The 26204-nt window shown below is 31.7% G+C and overlaps 2 protein-coding genes across 2 annotated transcripts; both read left to right on the top strand.

Annotated features, from left to right (window-relative positions):
• The first annotated feature begins 5058 nt into the window (after positions 1–5058).
• On the top strand, positions 5059–11384 carry LOC111004183 (serine protease 41-like). Its single transcript, XM_022275074.2, has 7 exons — positions 5059–5289; positions 6286–6465; positions 6931–7159; positions 7427–7539; positions 8500–8661; positions 9567–9729; positions 9965–11384. The coding sequence occupies exons 1-7, from the start codon at positions 5065–5067 to the stop codon at positions 10189–10191; spliced, it is 1299 nt and encodes a 432-aa protein (XP_022130766.2). The 5' UTR covers positions 5059–5064; the 3' UTR covers positions 10192–11384.
• Positions 11385–15142: 3758 nt separating this feature from the next.
• On the top strand, positions 15143–21241 carry LOC111004182 (clotting factor B). The gene is made up of 7 exons (XM_022275073.2): positions 15143–15449; positions 16844–17023; positions 17498–17726; positions 18239–18351; positions 19048–19209; positions 19780–19942; positions 20709–21241. The coding sequence occupies exons 1-7, from the start codon at positions 15225–15227 to the stop codon at positions 20936–20938; spliced, it is 1302 nt and encodes a 433-aa protein (XP_022130765.2). The 5' UTR covers positions 15143–15224; the 3' UTR covers positions 20939–21241.
• The last annotated feature ends 4963 nt before the right edge of the window (positions 21242–26204 follow it).

Raw genomic sequence — 26204 nt, forward strand, 5'->3', positions numbered from 1 at the left:
ACAAATTGTCAATAAATAATAGCCACGCGGGAAAGCCCTTTAAATTTTACTTTCGTAATTGTACTTTATAAGTTCATATTGATACACAAAGTGTATGGGTATTTTTTTTATAGAACAGGGGGCAAACGGGCAGGAGGCTCACCTGATGTTAAGTGATACTACCGCTCATAGACACTCTCAATGCAAGTATATAACATATAGTTTATCGAATTATATTTAATTGTGTGAATAATTCCTATCATAGTGATTTTATATTTTTAATTTTTATATAATATGAATATGATTTTATAATAGACACATAGGTTTTATATAAATAATGACGTCTTCTAAAATTGAAAAAAAAAATTCGGGGAGGATTACCCTTAACATTTAGGGGCATGAAACATAGATGTTGTCCGATTCTCAGACCTACCCAATATGCACACAAAATTTCATAAAAATCGGGAAAGCCGTTTCGGAGGAGTTTAACCACAAACACCGCGACACGAGACTTTTATATATAAGATATATCGTTCGATCGCAAACAATCGGGAAATATTATTATTTTTTAGATCGATGTATAGAATTTCATACGTTTTCTATGTCCGTTTAACCGTGGTAAACGAAAATCTGTGGACAAACAGGCATGTCTTATATAAAGCTTGAAGGCTGGTCTTGTAATGTCTGTATATCCAAGAGTGCATTACACGGATGACTGATGACCAACTATCTATTAACAAAAGAAAGACAAACAATGTTTATTTTTAGTACCAGTAGAAAATTACCGCTATAGTGACAATTTTGTAACAAAGAACATAAACTCATTATCGGGCAATCGGAATTGCTATTGTAATTAAGCAAACACAGCTGAATAAATGGCGCGAAAGATTCAATTAATTAACTCGAATAATTTCTTGCAAACACAGACCAATTATAATCATCACGCGCCCTATTAAATGTATGTCCTAGATTAAATTTTATTTGCATAAGATTATGTATTGCAATTTATAATTAGTATATATAATAATTTGTATCGTAAAAACCTAACCGCAATTCGCTTCCTAATAAGAATTTATTTTTAATACGACAATTTTTTAAGTCACATTATTAAATTTACTGGACTATTTAACGTGGACCACGTTGGAAAACACTGTTTCCGCCAAAACCAAGCCATCGATTATTTGATTTTTAAGTGGGGCAATTGAAATTGGCTGAATATGGTGGTGGTCCACACTGGTGGAGACTTGAGAAGAGGCTAGGTGGACGATTTCATTAAATCAATTTAGAAAAATCTTTTAGTATTTAATATGTTTTGAAATTTTACTTACTGTGTTTTTTCAACAATTTTCAATATTGAAAATTATGTTTGTCACAGGTGATCATAATAATTTAAGAAAGGCACAAAAAAGATTCAGACACACTGATTGTAACCTTGTTCAGAGAGCGGTTTTAGATGGAACTAATGTAAATAAGTACTTTAACTAGCAGGCAGCAGATAATATACAAATATAGATAACATATTATGTATAAAGTGAGATTAACAGAACGAATTTGAAAAGAAAATGTTTGCTAACGGCAAGATTCTATTGTTACGAATTATCAGATAGATTGTATATGTAACCTCTGATAAATGAAACCCCGTCGTATCCCAAACAAAATAGTATACACTATAATTAAGAACAATAAGTCTTGTTTGAGACATATCACTTGTGACTTGTTAAGGGAATTAGTAAGTCAATTAAGGACATTCAACGCCTGCAGTTAATTGAAAAGGCTTAGAATACGCTGGAAACGGCTTCGACATACAATATGTAAACACAATAGATGTTGAATTGTTTACTAGAGAATATCACATTGAAAGCACTGTGGGTTAGTAACAAGTTTATTTCGAAAAAATAAACTCAGTCAATTATGACAACGATGGATGTAGCTGGTAGATATTTATATAAAACATTTGGACAATACTTAGTTAAATTGCAGTAACGTATTTTTTAACTTGTCAGTTATACAATTATTGACGATGGTTACGCCTTACGGTTCGATTTGATTTATTAAACTAATCTACTATAAAAAAAACTAAAGAAATAACTGAAACTTTATTAAAAAAAAAACTAATATAAACTCGAATATATAAAGACCAGTCTCTCTCTCTCATTTGAATTGGTAAATAATGAAAACACTGTTGTCCCTTCTAGTAGTATTTTTCAAAAATGTATCGCCGATCTGTTAGTAGATACATCATTGACAATACTAATTGCATAGTTTGGCTCTTCAAATTGCATTAATTACCACAGTTATATTAAGAGAAATGTTACAACCTACATAATTGTTACATGAACAAATAAAATTTCGTGATTAACTTTATTATTTCTAAACGGCTATTTAACATTACTTTACAAGACTTGCTAACACTGTAATATAATCTGTTAATTATATTAATGACGTGTGACGTTTGACTCATGTATGTCACATGTGTTGACAAACGAGAGTCTTAACGGTGACCACTCTTTATAAAGTGATTTTTTTTATTTGATCAATCAAATATACGATTGTAGCAATTATAATATAAGAGTGTTTTGTTTTAATCATCGTGATATGTGAATCGTATAAAAACCGAACTGTATACAGTAATACTGTTCTTTGAAATGTTTGCAGCGGAATAATGAGCCTGAAAATAAAAAATACCACAGATAGCAGAGTAAGATTACGTAAATAACTAATAGATTCTTGAATGTATACAGCAGTATAGTTAACTCCGATATCGGGACGAGAGTACTCGAAACCACTGAACTAATCCACTTTACCTCGACAGCACTTCACAAGATAATATGGACCTCCATAGATACGCAAACAGTCAAACAGATTGTGTCGACATGGATGAATTTAAAAGGAAATCAGCGTTTCCTTATTACGATAGTAACATATTTTAATATAGAAAACATTTTTTTTCACTGCGTATCTGTGGAAATGTATAAAATCTACGGTTTATGGTTATTTATCATAAGTACCGTGATTATCTACGCTGTATTACCATAAATGGTCGGGTAACACTAAACAGCGGTCACTGATAACAAACGATAAATGATGTCACACATGTGTTAAAATCGGAAATCTTATAAAAATCCAGACATTTATTCTGTGGCTGTATAAGTAATTCTTATGAGAAATTCCTAAATATTAATAAGAATTATTAATCTATTAGAATTTCAGATTTTAGTTTAATACACATTGACACAGATTCGCAAGTTTTCAGTTTTTTTTCTAGTGACAGATAAAAAAAACTTGATTCACACTAGAAAATTAAAAATTTAATGGGTAATACTCGCGTAAACAGAATCTCATAATTTGAATTTATATACATTTTTACGCCAACATTTTGATGTAGAAATGGAAGGATGTGTTTAAATAATAACAAATATATATGAATAAATATCTATAATCAGGCACAAGCTACTCAAATACCGACTATTTCCATACACCCTTCACAAAGAGAAATTTTGAAATACTCTCAAAAGTATTTCGTTAATTTTAACTGTAAATGGCAAAGGCTGGTATGCTTTGACAAAATAATGCAATACCTTTATTTTTTACCGTATCATATTTATTTTTGAGTTTTTAAATTAATTGAGAAAAGTAAGTTTCATGAACAAAAATGTGTGATATAAACACTTAAATTTTACTCATTTTTTGTAGGGCTGTTCTCTTAGCACCTAACGCATGCCCTGTTGAGCGTTTAAATTCTGTACCGATGAAGATGGATTTTTGTTTCTCGGTGAGCATGTGTAATCCAGCATTTTATAATCTACGTGTGTCAGGAACAGAAGGATTCTGAACTGATAACCTTCTGTCATGACTAAACAGCCTAATCATATGAACAAACGTATTCTAAGGCAGACAGAATAAACGTCATGAATGAATGAAATAGGAATTTCTCGATAACTTTAAATTACAATTATAGCTATATATATTCATTCTGACAATTGTAAAGGAAAATACTATGCTTACGTAAATTATTTGTGGGTAAACCCAATTAACAAAACAAAACATGATAAGATCCTAAAAGACAGAGGTCAAACTACATAGTATGATTAAAAATTTAATGTAAGTTTTATTATACAATGTTATCATATACTTCAAGGTAATTTAGTATTATTTAATCAATTACCATCTAAAATTCGCAATATTGGTGTGTTTGACAAGTTCAAAAAGGCATTAAGTTAACACAATTGACTTAAATTGAGACGGCTAATGATATCTCGCTCGTACACATAATAATATTAAGTTTCTCATATAAATAGTTTTTTTATAATGCGAAATAAAGTTCTTAAACACAATTTGGTATTACAGAAATACTGTTAAGCCGAAACACGGTATTGTAATAATTGAAATGCAAAATTTGTTTGACTGGTTTCAAAAGTAAGATTCTAGCTTCCGACTAGATCTATGGTGTAATCAATATTTTCCCTTGAGTACAGGGATTTGTAAGTGCACTGGTGGACTCAGGCAAAATAGTTATGTTTTTGCGTTGATTCATAAAATCCAACAAATGTTAAGACAATTGTCAGTATGAGACCCACATTGTTTTATACAAAGCCTTACTTAAGATTAAAATTTTTCTTTACACCTGTTAAATCAGTAGGGCGAAGTACATGTATTGCGTCATCGCTGGAACCTAAATTTTAATAATATAATAAAGTTACGAAACATCAGTTTGTATATTTTTAATGTAATAGTAGAGAAGGTCTTTTTTGTCTATATTGAATAGCTAGACTAATTCTTTGTCCGAGGTAACTGCCTCTTCGGTCTCCAGTGAAGTCATAGATTTATAATCTTCCCCCGGTTAACATATGCTAAACAAGAAGATCACAATATGATTGTAATTGCTACATTTTAAGAGACGTAATGAAGCCCAAACAATTAATTATAATAGATGTATATGATTCACTTATAACTTTTACATAAAAGTAGCGCGCTTTGAGTGACCACGCCAATTTAACAAAGCAAGTGGTTTTAAGCACTTTTGAGTAAACATACTGTATATTTTTGTTTAAAATAGTTTAGTTAGTGTTCAATCGCTTGTTTAATATGGAAGTTGTGTATTTTGTTTTGTCATTTTTCGCTATAAGCGTGAACTCTATAGCTATCCGTGGACCTATGTTGACAAGATATAACCCATGCAGTCTGGGAGTCTTATATTTTGATAAATTAACTAATACATCGTGGCAGGGGACGATTAATTACCGTTTATATCCCAATATAACTGATGCTAATATTGAAATCACCTTTGATAAGCCTATAAGGATTTTTAGGGTAAGTCACGTTTACTATGATAATTTTTGGTGTTGTGTAATGTTAAGCGAAAGCCCAAATGATAGCTTTATTTTTGATTCTGATTGGCCCGACGACCGTGTGATTGGACTGGGACTATTCGCCAATCACAATCAAGCGAATCACGCTATTTAAAATGCGTTTTTTTTATTTAAAAATTCCCTTCACTTATTTAAGATCTGTATCCTGTGGCTTCTCCTTTGGGAAGTTTAAACTGTGTTCGACAATCTGAGATATCACCGAATATTTTTGATCTAAAATGTACAATGGCATTGTTGTTGTACAAAAAAATATATGCTTAATATAAAATATAAAAAAAAACATGCAAATAACTAAATCACGGATATATTATTTATGCTTAATTTAAACTAATATCTGAATATAAAAACATCATAGTATAATAATATAATACATTAGAAAGGTCACAGCGACAGGTCAAGCTCAGTATCATTTTTTGATATCAATGACTTATCCTAATACGATCCCGTAATACCTTGTAGGTTATAAAAATGCTTAACATACATATATAGGTACAAAGATATTGTTTCAATATTTATTTCCTTTTTTGAATGTGCTTAACGGGCAGCTCCAGAACTTAAGGAAAATTAATTAGTTTCTGGAATTTCTATTTTTAAATTCTGGAGTTTTGTAAGACACAAGTATTGGGAGAAATCTAATTCTTTAGGAACTTTACATGAGAAAACACCGGTAATTTATTATTTAGGCGCAAGTTGGTCAACCTTCTGTACCTGACAAACCAAAGAACAGAGAATTGTTTCCATAGAAAAAAATAATATTCAGTAAACAGTGAAGTGTTCGCTTCAACCGTAGGCAAACACTCAATGCTAAATCCGAAAACAATATTACGCTTAATTCTGAATTTAAATAATATATTTTTGTTAAAAAAAAATTGATACTACCAATAACGATTAAAATTTTTGCGAAGCGTTTAAAATTTATTGTAACTAAAAATTTCAGGCCTCAAACAACAGTACAATATACACAAGGAACAACCGGCACAGTTTCTTATTTAAGCCGCGGGGAGTGCCTCCACGTCATTACTTTTTCTACATAGCTGTTATAGATGAGGTTTCAAATGTCCCAAATGTAGTCTCAGTCAAATTAAATAACTATACATTGTGCAATCCTGCTGTGAAGGTAATGTAGTCAAAACTTAAAGTTAAACTTTTGTAAAGATTAAAAAAGCAATACTACATCCTATGCTATCTTTTCAAAGACTTATTCGCTAATTTAATTATAATGATAACATTCAATAGAAAGTTCATTTATATTTGGAATAGTTTTTCACTTAAACAAAGTTATTTTAAATTAAAAGATTAAAGTTTGTATACAGAGTCACCAGTTTATTCTATAAACTTTATTAATATAATGACCGCATATTTCTTATAAAGTTGAAACGTTGAAATGTTTCTTTAGATATTAAGTTTCGCATTTCCTAAGTATTTTAGCATTGTTAATTATTCTTGATAAATCTCGTTACTAATTTTATCAAGAAAAATAAACAATTCTAAATTACATTGTTAAAATACAAAATTGTATTAACAAACCTAATTTCATACATTATCTATCTTATACGCCTAATTAATAAATTTTCCTGTTTAGAATGAACTAAACATTCAGTCTTACAACGTGACTCAACCAGACGACAAGAGTTATCATCATGTTTGCGGGCGCCGAGCGCTCCACAATGCCGAACTTAGTTCAATGAGGACTGACGCGAAAGCTGGCGACTGGCCCTGGCACGTGGTTGTCCTGATGAGGGAAAACATTCTCATAACCACCAGATACCAGTGCGGTGGAAATATAATATCGAGAACGGCTGTTCTTACAGGTACACTCATAAAGTGTTGTTGATAATTCCATATTACGTATTAATATTAATTAAATTTAAATCTTGAAACCTTCAAATATGATGAAAATAAAAAGCGATTTACTTAAAAGTAATGTACGTAGTTAACATGTTTGTTCATGTCTAAAGTAAAATAATTAAAATATAAGTACATGTTAAACTCCAGTCATAATACATTAATTTGGATTGCAGGCTCAATGTACTTGCGTTAAAGAATTTTATTTTTAACCCACTTAATTTCTTTTCTAGCGGCGCATTGTGTAATCAATAACTCATTGCCCCTACCTAGCAGTCTTATAATAATTGGAGCAGGAGTGGAGAATTTAAAATTATTAAATCAATCCGGGGTACAATTACATAATGTTAGTACCACTTTTTTTACGATTTACATACAAGACTTAAAAGGTCAGAGGAAGAGCTTCTTTTCTCGACAAATAGTGACTAATGTTAAAAATAAATAAAACATACGATATTCAGTTATATCAGTTCACTGGAAATAATCACACAAGCATCTAATTAATAATTAATCAACTAATACAAGCGAAATAATTATTTGTACTAGGGTTACAAGAATAGTTTAAAACTAAATATGTATGAGGTACCTTAGAACATAATAGTTATTAAACAACCACACTAGAACCTACCACAACTGATAGTGTCTTCAGGCAGTTGCCCACTGAAGTATTTTAAACCAATTCCACTTGGGGTCCTTCAAGTAAAGAGCGTATCAATTATTATTAATAGGGCCGTCAATACATTAGCGAGCCTTTAGGCTATGTGAGTGTCCATATTCTGTCTATTTGCATCCTTTTACATTTAAAAATACTTATAAAATGCTATTAAACTAAATATATATGTTTCTATTGCTGGTGAAAGACACCATTTGTTTTAAAACTTAAACGATTTTAAAACAAATGGTGACTTTCACCAGTATAATACGCGTAATAGAACTAATTTGAGTGTGCGACCAACCAGGCTCCAGAAGATAAACCACTCCTTATATGGAAATTGTATTCGTTTTTACAACAAACTCCCAAGTGAAAAAGTAAATTAATTAATAAAGCCTTTTATAAATGTGACGAATACTTAAATGATCCTAAACCTTGGGATTGATTTGCTCCAGTTCAAACAATTTGTATTAAAAACTTGGCGATTGAAAAGAGTGGCGGAAAGTTTCTTGCCAGTTCTACTTACTCGCTCTACGCCCTTGACTTGCGAACTGGTTGTAAATGTAAATTTAATTTGTTTTTTTGACGTTCATAAGTGTACATGTTTACCTATATGAATAAAGATATTTTGAGTTTGAGTAATACTTCTTTCAGGCCGTCAATGTAATAGTGAACCCTGGTTATAAGTCGGAGGTGGCAACTGCGGATTTGGCCATTATTCGAGTGAATGCATTCAGATATACTGATTATGTGCAACCGATATGTCTTTGGGGTCCTTCGTATGACAAAAGTGATTTGTATGGACGAATAGCTGTGGTAAGTTTACAAGTACCTACCCTTTACGCGTTCGAGAACGCATGTTTGTTACGATCCTATTGTGAATTCTCTTGTTTGTTGGGCAGTTTTATTATTTTTTACAAGAATAATAAAATTAATACAAAAATAAGCCAATTGACTTACTGGAGGATAGATAAAGAAGAAGATAAAAAAACTATTAAAAATAATATTTTAATAATCACCATAGCCAGTCCCATTTCCCAATGCTTCAATAGTGCGTGAAACTGGATTTCAATGAGAGAGATGCTTTTATTTAATTACGTTCTACAGCAATCATGCGTAAACCATTCTAAATACACACATTTTTCCTTTTAAATTATCTTTATGTACAAACTTACTCTAGTTGCCCCTTCCAAAAGGTACTTTCATATGAAGCAGAAGGGACAATAAACTCCATAGTTACTCCTTTAAAATAGTTTTCAATATTTTATATACATTTCATATACGTAGATAAAAACAAAAAACTTGAGAAGTTTCAAGTGACACCCGGATGGAACGAAGTTTCTTTCGATTAATTAGTGAAGGAATTGTAATAATATTTAGTTTTTTTTAAGTAATAATAATATATTTATTAAAATAGAACGTAATATTACTCAGTAGGCTCAATTTTAGTTATTAGAGTGCCTAAAATTGTATTAAATTATTGTGTTTCATTTTGACAACAAATCTGAAGATTTAAAGTTCCGTTCCATCATAGAGATGTCGCTGGCTTCGCCGTTACAACTTTTCGTCTTATTTTTTTCCGTCTAGCCAAAAAAAAGTAGGTGATCAGTTCTGTGCCTGGCACACGTTGTCGACTTTTTGTGTCTAAGACGTCTCGGTTTTCCTTAAATTGGGAATCACTAAAGTTCTAATGGCAATCAATCAAGTAAATCTGATTTCAGGTGGTGGGCTTCGGGACAACTGAGGAGAATCAATTATCTGACACGCTAAGGTCAACGGACACAATGGTGCAGAATGACACGACATGCATTTCGTCTCAACCACAGTTTTACACAAGTTTGTTAAACGAGTTCACATTCTGCGCTGGTCTCGACCCAAATCCCGGTTGGTTTCATATATTACTTCATTTGCGAGATTCATATCACCTAATTGTACTTAAGTATAGAATTAAATTGTGCGCAACCCTATTATAAAGAAATCTAGGGTTTGAGGATGACAATGACGATTAAACTAGTGTTCACGCTCAGAAAAAGAAAATCCATTTCTGCACATCTTTGATTCGATAACCCTGCTGATTGCTTATTAATTAAAATATATCATTTAACAAATAACATTTTAGGTACAATTTCTCGAGGTGATAGCGGTGGAGGCCTAACTGTGGCCATAGTCCAACCAGACCACAAAGTGAGTTGGTTCCTACGAGGCGTCATCTCAAGCTGTGCGGCTTTCATAGGTGAAACACGGTGCAATCCAAATTTTTACAGCATATACAATGATGTTGGACCGCACTATGGCTGGATCTATCACAACGCAGGGTTAAATTATTTTAGCAATATAGTTTATTGATTTGCTACCAGTAGATTATACTAGAAGATTGAATTATGTAAAATAATGTAAATAAAAACAATATAAGCTCCGTAGTAGAGTGAGAGTATATATAAATTTGTCTGTCTTAGTTTAACGTAGAAGTTATGTTTTCATAGAATATAACAAATCTTTAGATATATTTCTTGTTTGTACAATAGATGACAATGATATTTGTAAATATACCTAGTAACGTTGTTAAGACTTATGGAGATGATATTTGAACACAAATTTAAGCTTAGTTTTAATGAAGTATCATTGTGTTTTTATTATTAATACATACAATTATAAAACCCAATTCACGTGTTCTTCTTTTCAATTTTACGTATATAAGTACATTATGGATATTGGTTGCACCGTCACAGAACTCTTCAAGGGGATACATCTCGCTGCGTAGATGCGCCCATGCAAGGCTATGGCCCACCTGGCTATGTAAAACGTATATAGGGCGAAGCTTTAACTATTTAAATAGCCGAATTCCTATATACTTTATAATAAAAACTAATAAATTCTTGTAATTTTTATTTACATTTAGTCAGGTCTTATGGTGGGAGTGGTATCTTAATTGTTATATTAGAAATGAGATAGGAACTAAAATGTATGAGAAATATTATTAGTGAAGTAACCGATGTTCAATGAACAAGTGTTTTCATCTGAGGTGATTTATTTATTTAATAGTACTAAAATGCAGTATGCACTAAATTATACAAGATAAATATGACTTCACAAATTATACACATATACACATCGAAACTGCGAAAGAGTTGCTGCATCCGCTACAGGACTTGACACGCTTCAAGATACTGACATTGGTCCAGTAACGGTGAGGCATTAGAAGAAGAACTTTCTAGAGTTCTTTAACTTACAAAGAAACAAAGATTTCATTAGCACTATGGATTTATAATGTACTAATGAAAAAGACAAGTGAAAAAAATACTAATTTTAAAAACGCTTTTTTAGTTAAAAAAACTCATCGCTTAGACATGAGACATTTGTTCCGCCATACTACGAGAAGTGGAGCCGGAATCAGGAAAATGCACACTGTATTATTAATATTTCTATTTACCTAATTACTATTCCTTTACCTTGTATAAGTTAACCATTTGTTAACGTAGTGATAAGTTATGATTAATTAGTTTGTTCCCTTAATGTATCCCTACTCATATATATCAAGTCCCGATCCTTTGAAAGGCACTTCTATTCCATATTCCAACTTGAACGCTAGTTTTTGTTAACATAATTTTAAATAAAGTTTTTGTTATTGTTTCCATATTTTGTGTTTTATATATTTTATCTTGTATTACTATATTTTATATTTCATCTAATTACATTATTCATATCTAACTGCACACGCATTCTACATTTTTAATCATCATCATCTCAATAAAGACCGAAAACATAATGATGGCATCGCCAGGAAATATTGCAACACTTATCAATCTAATTCCTATGTTAGACACAAACAATCTCACAGACACAAAAAATATACGGTTACATTCGGTCCTGTGACACTGTGTTTAAACTGAACCCTAACCCTAAAAAACCCTAGATTTTCTCCAAAAACATGTGCTTATTGTAAAAATATTGGGCATTCAATAAACGAATCACGCAAGAGGGCATACAACGAACAAACATGGTCTCCCTGCACCAATCCGCCATTTAAACTTAGAAGCGACCAACGAACTGACCGACTCGTTGGAAATCGCTTCCAGCTCTTACTCGATGAACCCAGCTCATCAGACTATTCAATGCTTCCAGAAACTCCAAAATCAAGTCGATGTTACAAAGCACTGTGCCTACATCCTTGCATAATAAACCAGCCTATCGGAGGCAGTGCAAAGAAGCTTGCACACAGACAGATTTTGAAGATAGCTTTATACAGACCTACAAACAGGGTAGCTTTGAATCTCACTGAATCTACTATATCTTATAAGAACGATGTACCTCCAAAACCCTCTGAATCTAAAAATCGCACCACATCTTCTAACCCCACTGTATCTAAAAATATCGCTGAATCTTATAAATCCACTGTTTCTCAAAAATTCGCTGAACCTTGTAAACCTGCTGTATCTCATATTACTACTAAATCGAATTCAAAATACCATTCTAAGAAAAATAAACGTTAGTCGAAATGGAACAACAAGAATATTAAATCTTTTTCTATTTCCGCTTTAAATTATGAAGGCCTACCTTAAGAAAATCTGCTATATGCTACATAGATAATAAACCTGTGACTCTTTTAATTGATACCGGTGCTGGTAATCTGTCATACGTAAAGATAAAATAGGTTTCGCTTGCATTAACGAATTAAATATAGTCTGTATATCTCAATATAAGATGCTGACCTTAGGTGTTCCTAATATAAATGTTTCCCTTGATGATGTACCTAGCCATAAATTTCATATCGCAAACCTTAACATAAAAGCTGACGGTATATTTTAGGTAATGATTAATAATAATTAATCTATTGGAATTTCAGATTTTAGTTTAATACGCATTGACACGGATTCGCAAGTATTCAGTTTTTTTTCTAGTGACAGATAAAAAAAACTTGATTTACACTAGAAAATTAAAATTTTAATTACTTAATTAAATTTATATGCATTTTGGATTATGGAAGGATATGTTTAAATAATAACAAATACATATATATTAATGAATATCTATAATCGGGCACAAGCTACTCAAATACCGACTATTTCCTTACACCTTTCACAAACACAAATTTTGAAATACTCTAAAACGTATTTCGTAAATTTTAACTGTGTAATTTTAAATGGCAAAGGCTGGTATGCTTTGACAAAATAATGCAATTAAAATAAATACAGATAATACAACATTTTCTACAGCTGTGATACTTTTTGACATTTAACACCTTTGTCTTCAGTCACCATGACCACGCACGCTGTAAAGGACGCGAAACGTCGGTTAAATTCAAAATTATGTTTAAATAATTATAAGTTTAAATACAATTAAACATAACTATTATCCGTAAAAAAATGATTTTCTTTAAATGTGTAAAAGTTATGTTAATAAAAGACAATACTAAAATAATGCAATACCTTTATTTTTTAACCGGATCAATTTTATTTTTGAGTTTTTAAATTAATTGAGAAAAGTATTAAATTAACAAAAATGTGGGATATAAACAATTAAATTTTACTCATTTTTTGTAGGGCTGTTCTCTTAGCATCTAACGCATGCCCTGTTGAGCGTTTAAATTCTGTACCGATGAAGATGGATTTTTGTTTCTCGGTGAGCATGTGTAATCCAGCATTTTATAATCTACGTGTGTCAGGAACAGCAGGATTCTGAACTGATAACCTTCTGTCATGACTAAACAGCCTAATCATATGAACATACGTATTCTAAGGCAGACAGAATAAACATCATGATTTTTAGGAATTTGTCGATAATAATGTAAATTACAATAATATGTTTAATTTTTTTACAAATATATATTCATTCTGAGAAATACAAAGAATACTATGTTTACATAAATAATTTCTGGGTATTTTCATTTCATTGAGTTCATCAATCAACAAAACAAAACATGATAAAATCCTAAAAGACAGAGGTCAAATTACATAGTATGATTAAAAATTTAATGTACGTTTTATTATATAATGTTATATATATATTTACTTTGAGGTAATTTGGTATAATTAATTCAATTACCATCTAAAATTCGCAATATTGGTGTGTTTGACAAATTCAAAAAGGCAGTAAAGATGCATGTTAGAGTTAACACAATTGACTTAAATTGAGACGGCTAATGGCGACGTGTATATACATATTAATATTAAGTTTCTCATGTAAATATTTTTTTTTTGAAATGAGAAACAAAGATCTTAAACACAATTTGGTATTACAGAAATACTGTTACACGTTATTTTAATAATTGAAATGCAATATTTTTTAAAGACTGGTTTCAAAAGAAAGATTCTAGCTTCCGACTAGATCTATGGTGTAATATATATATATATAAATATTTTGCCTTGGGCACAGGTAAGTTTTTTGTAAGTGCACTGGTGGACTTAGGCAAAATAGTTATATTTTTATATTTTTGCGTTGATTCACAAAAACAAACAAATGTAAAGACAATTGCCAGTATAAAACCACATTATTTTATACAAAGCCTTAAGACTAACATTTTTCTTTACACCTGTTAAGTCAGTAGGTCAAATTATGTGTATTGTGTCATCGCTGGAACCTCTATTTTAATAATATAATAAAGTTACGAAACATCAGTTTGTATATTTTTAATGAAATAGTGAAGAATGTGTCTTATGTCTGGGTGTGATTCAAGTCAACAGTAAACCACGCTTCTATTGTTTAAAAACAGATTTATCGAAATACACACAGACACATATCGATGTGTCTTTGTTCTGAATAATCCGAATTTGAAATTCGTCAAATATCCTAGAATGTTTGCCTAGCAACAAATTCATAAATCTTCTATTAATATAGTTAGTAGTTCCTAATGAAACTATAGTATAGAATTATGTAATATAATAACTAACCTTAAAATGTAAAAACTATAATATATTTTTAAAAGGAGTCCACATAGGCAAGGTTCCGAAGATACTGGCAGCGTTCCTACTTTGCACAGCTACACTAATTCTTTGTCCGACGTAGCTGCCAGCTCTTCGGTCTCCAGTGAAGTCTACTAACCTCTATTTTTGTTACTGATTATAAGATAACGTTAGTAGATTTATAATTTTCCCCCGGTTAAAGTATGCTAAACAAGAAGATCACAATATTATTGTAATTGCTACATTTTAAGAGATGTAACGAAGCCCACACAGAATCGGGGCATACTTTAGTTAAAAAAATCTAACCCAATTAATTATAACAGATGTAAGTGATTCACTGAAAACTTCTACATAAAAGTAGCGCGCTTTGAGTGACCAAGGCAATTTAACAAAGCAAGTGGTTTGAAGCACTTAAACATACTGTATATTTTTGTTTAAAATAGTTAGTTAGGTTACTTAGTGTTCAATCGCTTCTTTATTATGGAAGTTGTGTATTTTGTTTTGTCATTTTTCGCTATAAGCGTGAACTCTGTAGCTATCCGTGGACCTATGTTGACAAGATATAACCCATGCAGTCTGGGAGTCTTATATTTTGATAAATTAACTAATACATCGTGGCAGGGGACGATTAATTTCCGTTTATATCCCAATATAACTGATGCTAATATTGAAATCACCTTTGATAAGCCTATAAGGATTTTTGGGGTAAGTCACGTTTACTATGATAATTTTTGGTGTTGTGTTATGTTAAGCGAAAGCCCAAATTATAGCTTTGTTTTTGATCCTGATTGGCATGATGACCGTGTGATTGGCCTAGGAATATTTGTCAATCACAATCAAACGAATCACGTTATTTAAAACGCGTTTATTTAAAATTTCCTTCATTTATTTACAATCTGTATACAGTGGCTTCTCGTTAGGAAAGTTTAATCTGTGTTTGATAATCTGAGATATCACTGAAAGTTTTTTAGCCAAAATGTACTATGCCATTATTAAAAGGCACGTACGGTATCTTAAAATACTAACTAAAATAAAGTACTAAATATAAAGGATGCACGTGGGATATTATGACAGTGGATGACTGTAGTAAGGTGAGATTAAGTTCCTACGGGAATAGGTGTGAATATAAAATTTAAAAAAAAAACGTGCAAATAACTACTTAATTGTAATGTTTTCTACGTCTCTTGTTACGGATTATTATTTTTGCTTCATTAAAACTTATATCTGATTATAAAAACATCGTAGTCCCTAAAAATATAATATCAAGCCAATAGGTCAAGTTTAGTATCATTTTACGATATCAATGACTTGTCGAGAGAACCAAATGTAATTTTGTGATGTATCGGGTCCTTATACAATCCCGTAATACCTTGTAGGTTCTAATAATGCTTAACATACGTCTGTAGGTAGAAATAAATTATTTCAATATTTATTTTCTTTTTTGAATTTGTGCTTAAGGTAGCTCCAGAGCTTAAGTAAAAATAACGAGTTTCTGGAATTTTTATTTTAAATATTTTGAATTGTAGTTTAGTATGACATAATTATAGGAAAAAAATCTAATTCTTTAGGAACTTTACATGAGATAACACCGGTAATTTATTATTTAGGTGCTAGTTGGTCAACCTTCTGTGCCTGACAAAACAAAGAACAGTCAATTGTGTCCAAAAAATAATCAGTAAACAGTCAAGTGTTCGCTTCAATCGTATGCTATCACTCAATGCTAAATCCGAAAACAATGTTAACTTTTTGTAAAAAAAAAATTATTACAAATAAAAATAAATAAAATAAATCAGTGGCGCTACAACCTCTTTAGGTCTTGGCCTCAGATTTTTGAATCTGTTTCATGATCATTTTTTAAATCTAATAGGCAAGTAGGTGATCAGCCAGGTTTCCTCACGATGTTTTCCTTCACCGCTCGAGCAAATGTTAATGCGCACATAGAAAGAAACTCCATTTGTGCACAGCCGGGGATCGAACATACGACCTCAGGTATGAGAGTCGCACGCTGAAGCCACTAGGTCAACACAAGAGCAGTGTTGGCCTAGTGGCTTCAGTGATTTTGCGAAGCGTTTAAAATTTATTGTAACTAAAAATTTCAGGCCTCAAACAACAGTACAGTATACGCAAGGAACAACTGGCACAATTACTTATTTAAGCCGCGGGGAGTGCTTCCACCTCATTACTTTTTCTACATAGCTGTTATAGATGAAGATTCAGATGTTCCAAATGTAGTCTCAGTCAAATTAAATAACTATACATTGTGCAATCCTGCTGTGAAGGTAATGTAGTCAAAACTTAAAGTTAAACTTTTGTAAAGATTAAAAAAGCAATACTACACCCTATGCTATCTTTTCAAAGACTTATTCGCTAATTTAATTATAATGATAACATTCAATGGAAAGTTCATTTATATTTGGAATAGTTTTTCACTTAAACAAAGCTGTAATTGTTAGTTAAATACAGAATTGTATATTTTAAATTTAAATATTACAGTATGTAAACAGAATCACCAGTTTATTTAATAAACTTTATTAACGTTCAAATGTTTCTTTAGATATTAAGTTTCGCACTTCCTAAATATTTTAGCATTGTTAATTCCTCTTGATAAATCTCATTACTAATTTTATCAAGAAAAATTAACAATTCTAAATTACATTATTAAAATACAAAAATGTATTAACAAACCTAATTTCATACAATGATAACAAATCAGATTAGCTTAATACGCCTAATGAATAAATTTTCCTGTTTAGAATGAACTAAACATTCAGTCTTACAACGTGACACAACCAGACGACAAGAGTTATCATCAAGTTTGCGGGCGCCGAGCGCTCGACAATGCCGAACTAAGTTCGATAAAGACTGACGCGAAAGCTGGCGACTGGCCCTGGCACGTTGCTGTGCTGATCAGGGAAAACATTCCCATAACCGCCAGATACCAGTGCGGTGGAAATATAATATCGAGAACTGCTGTTCTTACCGGTATCATTAAGTGTTGTTGATAATTCCATATTACGTATTTTTATAATTTAAATCTTGAAACCTTCATATAATATCAAAATAAAAAGAGATTTACTTAAAAATAAAGTAAGTAGTTAATATGTCTGTTAATGTCCAAAGTAAATTATGCTATATTATCCAAATTAAATATATGTAATGAAGTATTTCCGAACTAATACGACTAATGGTAATTCAAGAAAAGAGTGTAGTGATCAGAGTTACGCCCGAGAGTATAGCCAGACTAGGGACTCTCTTCAACTAATAACTTCATTCGTTACATAGCAATTCACGTTTCATTATTTCAGTTATATTCCATTCATGTGGTTGATATAGAGTAAGAGTAAAATCCCCTATTATTTAAAGCACCACGATAACGTAGGAACCGTACATAAGCTTTCTATTAGTAACTCCAGGCTATACATCAATTTCGGATTACAGGCTCAATGTATTTGTCTTAAAGAATGTTATTTATAACCCCTTAATTTCTTTTTTAGCGGCGCATTGTCTATTCTATAACTCATTGCCCATACATATCAGTCGTCTACTAATTGAAGCAGGAGTGGACAATTTAAAATTATTCAATCAACCCGGGAGACAGTTACATAACGTTTGTATCACTTTTTTTACGATTTACATAAAAACCTTTATCATATTACAATGATTCAGATATCTAAATGACAGTGACGCGCAAAAATATTTTCCTACTGCTAAGGATCTATACAACTTCATTAGACCCATTGGGCCTTCCGACCGTCCAGATAGTGGTTAAACTGATGTGAAATCCTCCATTTAGGTCGGAGGAAGAGCAGCACCATTCTTTTATCGACAAATAATGATAAATGTTAAAATTATACAATATTATATATATTTTATAATGTTATAAATACGATATTCAGTTATATAAGTTTGCTGGAAATAATCACACAAGCCACAATGAAAACATCCATAACGATGTTGATTGCATTTGCAATTTGCAACATTGCGCCTGATTTTTTATATTTCATATATTTTTAATATGCCTTAGAATATGATAGTCATCAAACAACCATACTAGAACCTACCACGACTAGGAGTTTCATAAGGAAGTTTTAGCCCACTGAAGTATTTTAACCAATTCGACTTAGGCTCCTTCAAGAAACTAGCGTACCAATTCTGCGCCGCAAAAAAGGCATATTAAGAATGTCTATGGCCGGCGGTATCACTTAACGTCACTTGAGCCTTCTGTCCTTTTGCCTTCTTTTACATAAAAAAATGCTTATAAAATGCTATTAAACTAAATATATTTGATATTTACTTCTTTCAGGCCGTTGATGTAATAGTGAATCCTGCTTATAAGTCGGAGGAGTCAACTGCGGATTTGGCCATTATTCGAGTGAATGCATTCAGATATACTGATTATGTGCAACCGATATGTCTTTGGGGCCCTTCGTATGACAAAAGCAGTTTGTATGGAGAAATGGCTGTGGTAAGTTTACAGGTGCCCTTTACGCGTTCGAGAATGCATGTTTGTTACGATCCTATTGATTGATCCTATTGATGAATTCTCTGGTTTGTTGGACAGTCTTAATATCTCCTAAAGCAATAATTTGTTATACTTAAATAAGCCAATAGATTTACTGAAGATAGATAAAGAAGAAGATAAAAATAAATATTAAAAATATTATTTTAATAATCAGCATAGTCAGACCTATTTCCTAATGCTGGAAGCATTGCGCACCGCGTGAAACTGTATTTCAAGAGTTACATTTTGTTAATGACGGTCTACAGCAATCATTCGTAAACTGTTCTAAAAAAATCATAGAATAAATTAATCAAAATCAATGTTTTCACTTTTAAATACATTTATATGTACATAATTACTTAAAAATATTAAAAAAAATACTCTAGTTGCCCCTTACAAAGGTACAAAAGGTACTTACATATGGAGACAATAAGCGCCATAGTTACACTTTAAAAAAATATTTAATGTATTTGTTCGATAAATTGGGTATCACTAAAGTTCTAATGGCAATCAATCAAGTAAATGTGATTTCAGGTGGTGGGCTTCGGGACAACTGAGGAGAATCAATTATCAGACACGCTAAGGTCAACGTACACAATGGTGCAGAATGACACGACATGCATTTCGTATTCACCCCAGTTATACACAAGTTTGTTGAACGAGTTCACATTCTGCGCTGGACTCGACCCAGATGCCGGTTGGTTTCATATATTACTTCATTTGCGAGATTCATATCACCTTATTGTATTTAACTAGATATATAGATAATAAAATTGTGGCACAACCCTATTATAAAAAAAATCAGAAAAAGAAAATCCATTTCTGCACATCCTTGATTCGATACAAACCTGCTGATTGCTTATTAATTCAAATATATCATAATTTTCAACCCGTGTTCAAGTAGTGTGAGAGTAGTAGATTAGCGCATGTTGAACCCTGAAATTGTGAACAAAGAATCTCCACAATATCACAGCGTTCATCAGGCACGGACGGCCATTTTGTTCGTAACGACAAATGATAAAACATAATTCCGGAAATCCGAGACTTACACCAAATAGTAGCGCCATCTGCCTCATCCCACAAAAACGATGTCAACCATAACAGAAAAATATATATTTCTGTGTAACTCACCTGTTTTTTAATAGCATAGTGTGTCAATAGCCTTCTGTTCCAAATACAATCGATTTATTGAGTAAGCCAATCCAGAGTCATAAGGCGCACTGGAAAATCCAAATACAAATACAATTCACAGCAATTTTCAGAATTATTCATTTAATTTCTTTTTGTATTTTATACTCACATCTATAACTTTTACAATTCCAAGATAATGGGCAAATGCATAACTGAAATGTAACATCGAATTTTATGTGATTATTCGGGATAATTTAGCATAGTAATTAAATAATTGTTTATGGTAGGTTTAATTTAAGCTTACTTGCTAAATAAATTGGTAAACCTTTTAGGTACAAGTCCTCTTCAAGGTGATAGCGGTGGAGGCTTAACTTTCGCCATAGTCCAACCAGACCACAAAGTGAGTTGGTTCCTACGAGGCGTCCTCTCAAAATGTGGGATTTCCAATGGTCAAACACTGTGCAATCCAAAGTATTATGTCATCTACACTGATGTAGCACCGCACTATGGATGGATCTATCACAATGCAGGGTTAAATTATGTTAGCAATATGGTTTATTGATTTCCTAATAGTAGATTATACTAGAAGATTGAATTATGTAAAATAATGTAAATAAAAACGATATAAGCTCCATACTAGAGTGAGAGTATAACTTATAAATGTATTAGTTTAACGTAGAAGTTGTGTTGTCGTAGAATATAACAAATCTTTAGATATATTTCTTCTCTGTACAATAGATGACTTAGATATTTGTAAATATTATAGTAACGTTGTTAAGACTTATGGAGATGATATTTGAACACAAATTAAGCTTAGTTTTAATGAAGTATGATTGTGTTTTTATTTTTAATACAGACAATTATAACACCCAACGTGTTCTTCTTTTCTTATTTTACCTATATAGTACATTATGGATATTTGTTGCACCGCCACAGAACTCTTCAAGGGCAAACATCTCGCTGCGTAGATGCGCCCATGCATGGCTATGGCCCACCTGGCTATGTAAAACGTAGTCGAATTCCTATATACTTTACAACTAATAAATTCTTGTAATTTTTATTAATATTTAGTCAGGTCTTATGGTGGGAGTGGTATCTTAATTGTTATATTAGAAACGAGATAGGAACCACTAAAATTTATAAGAAATATTATTAGTGAAGTAACCGATGTGCAATGAACAAGTGTTTCATCTGAGGTGATTTATTTATTTAATAGTACTAAAATTCAGTATGCATAAAATTATACAAGATAAATATGACTTCACAAATTATACACACATACACATAAATTATAATGGAACAACCGACCACAAAATAAAAAACAGAAAATAATAATAAGTGCCAAAACTAAATACAAACTGAAATCTAAAAATAAATTAAGTTGTAAATATATCAATATTTTTGTCAATGTTAGTTGTTAGGTTGTAAGAGCAAGATAGCTTATTCACTGGATCATTAAAAGAATTAGATAAGCGAGCCGTAGGTACGTAAAGAAGACTTTTACTTCTAGTAACTCTAGGATTATATTATATATATATATATTATCAATATAGGCTGGATCTAAAAGGTCCTTAACCAGAGGGTTCCTAAACGAGTTGGAATGTCGAAAAAACTGATGCAGAACATTAAACAACGGAAAGTTGTGTAACTGGGCCACATGTTGCGCCATGACCGCTACCACCTATTAATAATTATAATGGGTAAAATCCACGGCGTGTTGGTAAAAGGAAAAAATTATGGCTTCGCAACATTAGTTAGTGAGAAAGAGTTGCTGCATTCGGCATAGGACTAGACACGCTTCAAGAGACTGACGTTGGTCGAGTAATGGTGAGGCATTAGAAGAAGAAGAACTTTCTAGAGTTCTTCAACTTACAAAGAAAGAATGATTTCAGTAGTACTATGGGTTTATAATGTACTAATGAAAAAGACAAGTGAAAAAGTAGAAAAAGTGTTTTATGAATACTAATTTTAAAAACGCTTTTTCTAGTTAAATACACTCGTCGCTTAGAAAACATGAGACATTTGTTCCGCCATACTACGAGAAGTGGAGCCAGAATCGGGAAAATGCAATATATTTTACAGCAAACCTTAATGCCTGCAGTGATGGCGTGTAATTCAATATTCTGCCTCACTGAGACGCCACTTCTGATATACTTATTGAGCGACATTTATTAAGGAAATTTTATACCAAAACTAAAATGATAGTTTTTAAGCCCCGATATACCTGCGTCGTTTTAGTAACCATTTTTTAGGCAGTGCTAAAAGCGGAAAGAGTTGATATTACGTCAAAAATTTAAGTCTTCGCTATGGCCTTTAATTATGAAGGCCTAGTTAAATGTATTAATGGCTAGTACGGCAAAAAAATGTACGGTAAAAATGAGGTCATAGAGAAGAAGGTTGTATCTGCTTAAACATTTCTGAAAATTATATGTATTTGTATTTGACTTTAGTTATTGCGCATCAAACACAGCGTACAAACATAAAAGACATCGTAACGTCAAAGGAATTAAAGTGGAAATGGGTCGGTCATATTGCCGGCATTTGTGATGGTAGATAGGTCAAGAAGATCCATACATTGAATGGCCCAGTGGGAAGAAGAAAATGCACTAGAAAATTCCAAAACAATAGCGAAGATGGAATAATTTTAAATATAATAAAAAGTAGGTATTGGAAAATTGTCGCGAGGAATAAGAAACGAATGAAGGAATTCCGTCGAAAGAACATGAATTTAGTGTAATGTACTACTCAAATAAATGCTATTTTTTATATTGTATTGCGCATACGCAAGGAACTATATATGTAAGTTCCTAACGTTCTGTTTTCTGGCACCAGAATTAGCATTTGATAGCATCGTCATAATTACTGTAATATTATTTGCATTGCTTGCGTAATGTTGTTTAATTGATAACGAACTAATTAATTGATAATATTTAGAATATTATAAAAGAATTACTGCCAGATTTAACAACAACAACAGAAGAAACAAATGTTCTGAAACTCCCAAAAGCGATAGTGATTGATTTACTTGCAAAAATCAGTACAAAATGCCTGCCAAAATGAATATAATTATTTATTATTATGTTTACTACAAACTGAGAATAATTTAAAAAATACATTATATAAATATGTAGTTTTATTCATGTCTCAAACCAAGTTTTAGGCGTAACGGGAATAGTAACGAAAAATATTACTAAATACAAAAATTAAACGTTTCTATCCGACATCTATATGACATCACCATGCTTTGTAAACAGGCTACCATAGCTCAACCATAGGCAATAGCTTGGAGGTACCGTATTTTTACATCAAACCGCTAAACCACACGCTACAAATAATGCACAGACTGTAAGAAATTATAACAATTATAAAAAATTCGAATATAAGGATCTCAAGACGGAGCGTTGTACACCGTGCAGGTTCTAATCAACTTTTTGAATTATAATTCCCTGTCAGTATGATTAACATAAAGAAGCTTATTAAAAATTCGATGAAAAGTAAGATATTGGAGTCTCGAAACAATAGCCCAGACAAGACAGTTTTTAATGAAATTTTATTAAATTATGCAAAGCTTCCGTCGCGAATGGCTTTAACATTTTAATACTAACTATCTATTATATTTTAACTGGGTTACTTAGTTTAGATGATAAAACGGTCTTAAATATTATTATTAAATAAACAAAATTATTATAAAATTCACTACAAAATGAGCGTAGCAAGTCCCAACGCAGAATGTGACGATTAAATTATTAATAGACAGATAATTCTTGAATTATTCCCAGGCCCATGTGAGTATGTTTTATGTAATTAGTTAGTTTAGTGAAGCGTCTTTGTGGTAAGATATAAGGCCTTGGCCAAATACCACATCCCGCTCGGATTGTACTTTAAACAAATATTTCTCACCGGGAATTAAACCACGGACTTTTGTTTTATTAAAAAACTTTATTTATACTATATCTATATTATACTGTTTTAGTTTAGTGAGTGTGCACCTCTCAAACCTTTGAATTACAACTATTCGGATAGAATCACTTCGGCAAAAAGGAAATCGGCATGCCATAGATAGAGGAACGGCTTGTGTCAGGCAAACTAAACTATTGATTACGAGACACGCAGAAATATAACATCCAATTGTCAATGTTGTAGCGTCAATGGTTTTCTTTAAATAAACCTATTTTAGGTCTTGGCCTCAGATTTCTGAATCTGTTTCATGATCATTTTTTTTAACCTTATAGGCAAGTAGGTAATCAGACTCCGGAGCTTGACAAACGTCGTCTACATTTTGGGTCTAAGACATGTCGGTTTCCACACGATGTTTTCCTTCACCGTTCGAGCAAATGTTAAATACGCACATAGAAAGAAATTCCATTTCGCCGGGGATCAAACCTACGACCTCAGTATGAGAGTCGCACGCTGAAGCCTCTAGGCCAACACTGCTCTTAAGTTTTCTTTATCTGTGTATTATGTTATAAACTTTTTTAATGAGACAAAATTTGGCGCGGAATCATTAGTTTTTATCTTTTAGAATATAATAAAGATACACCCCCACTTTTGATGGAAGTTTAACAAGTCCTTCGCGTTTTTAATTAAAAGTTTCGTTTTAATGAGAAGGCTCTTCCATCCTTTTAGCGTTATATTATTTTTTAATTATCAAGGAAATACTTTGAAGGAAATGTCGAAAGATATATAGCAATTAAATTATACAAAACAGTTTCATATATACTATGAGAATATGAAAAATATTGTTTGGTAGCAAAAAAATTGAATTGTTAAGGAAAGATATGTAAAGGTCAATTTTTATATTGACTTAAATTTGTTAATAATATTTTTAAGCGATAATTCTTAATACACATGGGGTTTAAATCCTTTTTCCATTCGGGTAGTAGGACGTGACGGACGTGTCATCTATTCTATTGATTTGTTTTATTAATACCCTTCTGATTGTCAAGAGTATATTAAACAGAATAAAGTACATTTTAGGGTCTGTTTCACAATGTATGGATAAAGTACCAAATAGCTATGCAACACATAAATTATTCGGAAGATAAAAATTGTGAAGAAATTTTGCGCTACCTGACAGTCGTGAAACAAAACAATAGTGTTTATCCTACCAATAAGTAATAAATAGCTTATTTGGAACTTATCCGGACATTGTGAAACAGGCCCTTATTATTATATTTTCATGACGAATAGCGCTATCTGACAGTCGTGAAACGCAAAAATACTGTTTATCCTACCAATAAGTAATAAATAGCTTATTTGGAACTTATCCGGACTTAATAAACAGTATTTTTGCGTTTCAGGATTGTCAGATAGCGCTATTCGTCATGAAACGCGAAGTATCTTATTCGGAACTTATCTTTTGAATAATTTATGTGTTGTATAGCAATTTGTTACTTAATCCATACATTGTGAAACAAACACTTAAAGTTGGTCACAAAATATTACAACAGTATTTCTTATTTAACAACGCAAAATATTTAATCAATAGATGTCGCTATGTTACATTTGTACTGTGTTTTGAATCGCGCTATTGTTTTGTTGTCAGAATCGAATGAGTTGTCATTGAAGTGGATCTTAATTTCAGTTTACCACAGATTTAGTACAGCAAAAGTTGTTATGTGGATAACCGCGACGAAATTTAGATTATTATATGTCAATTGTCAACGAATTAACTTTTACAATGATTGAAGAATTACTTACCTTTTTAAGTATTGACTATATTAGTAATCCTCTTTATGCAATGCAACGTTTAAACTCATAATCTAGATTTCACAACTACATCGGGGGTTTGTTACCTAATCATATGCGTGGTCATGCGCTAACGGCTA

The sequence above is a fragment of the Pieris rapae genome, chromosome 7 (assembly GCF_905147795.1).
Source record: "Pieris rapae chromosome 7, ilPieRapa1.1, whole genome shotgun sequence".
In the NCBI taxonomy this organism is placed as follows: domain Eukaryota; kingdom Metazoa; phylum Arthropoda; class Insecta; order Lepidoptera; family Pieridae; genus Pieris; species Pieris rapae.